This window comes from Myotis lucifugus, unplaced genomic scaffold, assembly GCF_000147115.1.
Source record: "Myotis lucifugus unplaced genomic scaffold, Myoluc2.0 scaffold_605, whole genome shotgun sequence".
In the NCBI taxonomy this organism is placed as follows: Eukaryota; Metazoa; Chordata; class Mammalia; order Chiroptera; family Vespertilionidae; genus Myotis; species Myotis lucifugus.
Genome location: NW_005871653.1, coordinates 379,163 through 384,718, shown reverse-complemented (window position 1 = coordinate 384,718; position 5,556 = coordinate 379,163). Strand labels below are relative to the sequence as shown.

The following is a 5,556-nucleotide window of genomic DNA, read 5'->3' as shown; positions in this document are numbered from 1 at the left end:
AATACTATGCAGCGATGAAAAAGGATGGTCTCCAACAACATTTGCTGATGCAGAACACTGAACACTATAGTGAATTCTATACCAGTAACTTGTCCAGGAATTAGGGTACATCGGGAATCTGAGGAGGCAAATCAGTCGCACAAATGATAGAAGGCAAAACGGACGTGATTACTATCTGGGAGGCTCTGGAAGAGCCACAGGAAAGAGGAGGGCGGCGGGGACGAGCTAGCGGGAGCTGGATCTCGTCACTCGGAAAAGCGCGTCGTGAAAACAAAGTTACACCTTCTTGGTCGACGTGTTGCTGGTGAGGATACGATACGTGTCTACACAAATCGTGTTAAGGGCAGCCTGTGGACACAACAGATGTGAACGTCAAGCCAACGAGGGTGAAACATTTTAAACATCTCTTTTCTTAGCGCTGAGTCTCCAAAAGAAAAAAAATAAATGATTTCTATAAATTGTCCATTAAAAAAAACAAAAACACGCGAACAGCATATGGTTCTGAACTCATTGTTGCCGCGGGAAATACATACACAGATATTTTCACAGAAAGCTGTGAGAAACAACAAAGAGTGTTAAATAAATTAATGACACCATCTGACTTTTTCTTGGGGGGACAGGACGGGCCTCCTAAACAGAGGATTCGCACATCTCCGTGAGTTAGATAAGAGTCCACCCACCATGCTGTACACCTGAGACGAACAGCCAGCACGCGCACGCAGCCTGTGTCCACCAGATGGCGTGTACGAGTGTTCATGGCTGGACAGGACCTCGGGGGTCATCCACTCCCTCCCCCGCCCACATGGGGACTCACAGGGAAGGCCGAGCAGACGTAGGCGAGGACGAGAAGGAAGCCAGGAGGACAGTCGTCCGCCGCAGCAGAGGCCTCTGGCTGATCTGAAGGCCCTGCCTCGGAGGCCGCCCCCATCCGCTGTGCCCGCACCGGGCAGACCCCACGTTGGGCAGGCACTTCTCTGCCAACCCTCGGCGTCCTGTGGCTGGGATTCCTCCCTCCCCCCGCCGCAGGCCCCAGGTCCCCCTTGACTCACCCCAGCTCTGGGCGTGGACTATACCAGCCCGTCGTAGAGGGACAGCGCCTGCACGATAGAGGGGTCGGCCTTGGACCCCTCCTGGAACTCCTGCAGCGTCAGCTTCCCGTCGGCGTTCTGCAAGCAGAGAGGCAGCGGCTTAGCTGGAGGAACAGCCAGCCTCCGAGGACAGGCGCGGGCCTGGCCCCTGGCCCAGGGCTGGTCCCAAGAGAGCTCCCCCAGCGCGTCAGGAGGAGGCAGCGCAGCGCCAGGTGAGAAGAGTCAGGAGTCAGACCGACGTTTCCTGGCTGGCCACCCCGAGCCTGGCTCTCTGGCCCCCTTCCTCATCGGGGACGAGAAGACTTGCTGGCCTCCGCGGGGCTTTGAGCTGGAGCTGGAGGCGCCCTGAATCCGTAGTCACCGTTATCGCTGCTGTAAATTCCCTACACGGTGGCTAACCCCAAAGGGCTGAGCGCCTGGTGCATTTCTCCGGTCACTCCTGGAGGGGCACTAGTGCTCCCTGGAGCGTCTGTCCTGGACCCCGGGGGCCCTGGGAGGAGGCCGGTGCAGCTCATGCACAGGGACTTAGGGGTGTCTGGGGAGGGGTGGTCTTGGCCAGTATCCCTTCCAGGAGACCTGTGAGCAGAGACCTCCGGGGGGAAAGCATGGTCGGGCGTCCCCCAGGCCAGCAGGTCATCCTCCCAGCTCGCCTGCCGTGTACCCGCATGTGCTAAGCTGTGTACCCGCATGTGCTAAGCGCACGGGCTGATCACATGGGATCCCCACGCCCGCCCCAAGAAGAGGCGTTGCTCTTACCCCCATTTTACTGTGAGGAAACTGAGGCTCGGTCACCTACCCAGAGTCCCCTGGATGGTAGCCGGGGAAGCCAGAATGAACACCCTGTCTGACTCCAGGGCAGGCTTGGCTTCCCCGAATAAGGGAAGGATGACCTGGAGATTTAAGGGGCCTCAGCACTGACTTCCACTGGCCCACCTGTGAGGAAGCGGGCGCTCCTTGCTCCCCACTCTGCACACATGTTTTCATTATTATCAGACAGCAGCGGAGCCCCAGCCCGCATGTCCTGACCCCGCTCTGCTGCGAGCTAACCTCTCCCCTTTAAAAAAAAATGTTTTTATTTATTTGGGAGAGGAAGGGAGAGGAATAGAGAGAGAGAAATAGCCATTGGCTGCCTCCTGCATGCCCCTACTGGGGACTAAGCTTGCAACCCAGGCTTATGCCCTGACCAGGAATCGAACCAGAGACCTCTTGGTTCATGGGTCGACGCTCAACCACTGAGCCACACTGGCGGGCTCATCGCCCTTTTTAAATGCAGGAAGCACAGGCCTCAGGCCCAGAGCTTCAGGCCAGCGCCTGTCTCCAGCCGGCAGCCGGCGGCGTGTCACAATGAGCCCGATGTCCCTGTAACTAATATTCTTTCACTGAAGGCAAGCGGACGCTGGGCTTCCCGGCCGCCCTGATATCAGACCCTCATTTAAAGCAACGTTGTTGCAGGTCAAAGGAAGTTTGATGTAAAGCGTTTCTTAACCTGGGGCCCGTGGACAGAATCCAGCAGGTCTGTGAGCTCAGATGGGAAAGATGAGGTTGTTCTTTTCACCACCCTCTCCCTGAAATTCAGCTTTTCCTCCCAGGACGAACCTGGGTGAGGGTCCCCATCCGAAGCAGCAGTACCTGTGACCTTGCCAACTGTGGAGGTCACGGGAAGGTCATAACACGCCATGGCTACTACAGGCAGCATATACATGTATCATTGCTTCAAAGATGTGGGGTGGCTAGGCCCAACGCAATAGCTCATTACTAATGTGTTCATAAAGAGGCCCCTAGAATACTACATCGCAGGGTCTTCTTAAAACATGTTGACGGCTGTATTCCAGAACAATCCGCTTCCTGGGTGACCCTATGCATTTATTTGATGACCACAGGCTTCTCCAGATGCCAAAAGGTCGGCGGCACAAATAACAGCGGGCTGAGAATCGTGGTTTATGGGAAGAAAAACTCTTCGGCAACTTACTTAAAACAGAGGCTTGACGGGGATGGGCTGCCCACCAGACAACTGGACACCTCCCCAGGCCGTGCCGCCGGCCTGAGCCAGGCCACGGGTGGTCAGTGGACCTGTGGGGACCCAGGGCCTGGCCCCCAGCTGTCCACCCCCCTCCCCAGTCAGTCCCGCTTCCCCCACGGCCTCACCTTGTCCATCATGGCGAAGATCCGGTCCACCCTCTTCTCGGGGGTGTTCTCCTCCTCCGGGAGCTCCACGGTGTTCCCCTGCCGGGGACGGACAAGGGGGGGCTGGGCTCCTGCGCTCTAGGCTTTGGCGTTGGGCCGAACATTTGCCCCGCAGACCTGGGCTGGTTCCCGGTGCGGACGGCCCCTCCCTCTCACGCCCAGCGCGCCCTCCCTCTCTGCCATTCTGCTGGAACACCCAGCCCCCACCTTTCTCCCAGGAGGGAGAGGTACGGAGTGGCCCCAGGCAGTGACTGACCCTCACCCGGCCAACTCACCCCCGCAGGAGAGCGGCCCCCCCCGGGTGGTCCCGGTGGGCCAAGCCGAGCCACTCAACTGGCTGCCCCCCAATCTCCTCAATCTCCTACCCACGGGACCCAGCGCTCTCACCACCATCTGGTAAATGGCGTCCACTATGTCCAGCATCTCGGTCCTGGTGATGTAGCCGTCGTTATCCAGGTCGTAGAGCTTGAAGGCCCCTGCAATCAACCAGCCAGGCGGGGTCACCAGGGCCCGGAGCAGGGGCAGCTCTGCTCCCGCCTCCCGCCCTCCGCACGCGATGGGGGCCCACAGCCATGCCTCACCCAGTCAGCGAATACTTCCATCAGGACCAACAGGCAGACACACACACACACACACACACACACGCACACGCACACGCACACGCACACGCACACGCACACGCACGCATCATTTCAACTAGGACTGGGAAGAAAGAAACTGGGAGTGAAAAGGAGGGGGCTTCGGCCAGTGCGAGGCCTTTAGGGCTGAAGCTGGGAGGGAGGACTGGCCCAGGAGGAGTCCTGAGGGCCCGCCCCAGCCTCTCCCATTCCAGTCCCTGTGGCCAATTCAGAAAATAAAACAATACGCCCAGGGGACAAGAAGCTTTTGCATGAATAAAATCCTCTTTTTTTATTTCTGTGGTTGTTAATCCTCACCTGAGGATATTTTTTCCATTGATTTTTAGAGAGAGTGGGAGAGAGGGAGGGAGGGAGAGATGTGGGGGGGGGGGGGGGAGAGAGAGAGAGAGAGAGAGGAAGACATCGATGTGAGAGATGCTCCCCTCGGCTTAGAACCTGCAACCCAGGTGCATGCCCTTGACCAGGAATGGAACCCGCAACCCTTTGGTGAGCACTCTGACCACTGAACTACCGGCCAGGCAATCCCCTTTTATCCTTAAAAAAAAAAAAAAACCAGAGAAAGAAACTGCAGGGTTTTCTCGCTGCTGAGACAACGCAATGCGAACGTCTTAGGGAGCAGTGAGCTCCAGCCGGCTGTTTCCATCTTCTCATCAGCTCCCCTTCCGTCACCCCGCGCCAGCCTGGGCCCGCACCTCTGCCCTCTGCATCCTCTCGTCCCCCGCTCCTCGGCATCCCCTGCCTGGAGCCCTCCCTCCCTGCTTCCTACCAGCCGGCTCCCTCCCCGCCCAGCTCGGCTCTGACTCACCACAGGGTCAGTTCCCCTCCTGCCAGCTCTCACCTCCCGCTTCCTGGGATTTTTAAAAATCACGTCTCATGCTAGACTGAGCCGTGAGAGCAGGTGCCCGTCTATCTGACCCCTTTGCACTCCCCCCGGGTTCCTGGCCTCCTGCCCGGCATGGACACGTGGCCCTGATTGGTCAATATCCGGTGGGTGAACGAGTAAATACGTGAATGAATGAGGTCAGTCATCAGAACAGCGGCCTCCTACACGGTGGGTCCGGCACTTGAAGTGGGTCTTTAACTCCAGGCTGCAGTGGCCGCGTCCCATGTCTGCGCCCGCCTGAATGTCCCCTCAGCTCCTGCCCCATCTGTCCACCCGCCTAAGCCATGTTCCTCCCGCACGGCCACCTCCGGGAGCCCTCCTCGGACCTGAAGCGACAGGAGGTCTGGGCCACTCTCAGCTGGGACAAAAGGGCCTGGCCCCGTTTTTGGGCCTTCCCCCGGCCGGGGGCCCCCCCAACCGGCTGCCCAATGGAGCCTGAAGGATGGACTTACACCGCAGCTTCTCGTCCCAGGGTCCCCCCTTGAGGTCACCGACAGCGCCTGGATGAACTCAGAGAACTCGATCCCTCCCTCCTGGCAGGAGAGAAAGGGCAGGTGGCCTCGGTCAGTCGGGCCACCTGGTCAGGCCAGACCTTGGGCAGGTGGTGGGGACGGCAGCGGCACCAGAGAGCGTGGCAGACAGACGCCACAAGGAGAGGGCGGGAGTGAAGGATGAGGGACAGAGCCAGGAAGGAAGGAGAAGGGAGGGGGTCGGATTAGAAATGGGACAGGTCGGGCGGGAGGGGCAGGAGGAAGGGGTGAGG

The 5,556-nt window shown here is 58.9% G+C and overlaps 1 protein-coding gene across 1 annotated transcript in view; it reads right to left on the bottom strand.

The window, feature by feature from the left end:
- Positions 1-534: 534 nt before the first annotated feature.
- Positions 535-5,556, bottom strand: part of NCS1 (neuronal calcium sensor 1) — a 7,641-nt gene continuing 2,619 nt past the window's right edge. The window contains 6 exon segments of the mRNA XM_006109707.2: positions 535-553; positions 1,050-1,166; positions 3,234-3,311; positions 3,660-3,748; positions 5,246-5,270; positions 5,273-5,370. Of these exon segments, the coding sequence (XP_006109769.1) occupies positions 1,068-1,166; positions 3,234-3,311; positions 3,660-3,748; positions 5,246-5,270; positions 5,273-5,370 (389 nt within the window). The 3' untranslated portion in view covers positions 535-553; positions 1,050-1,067.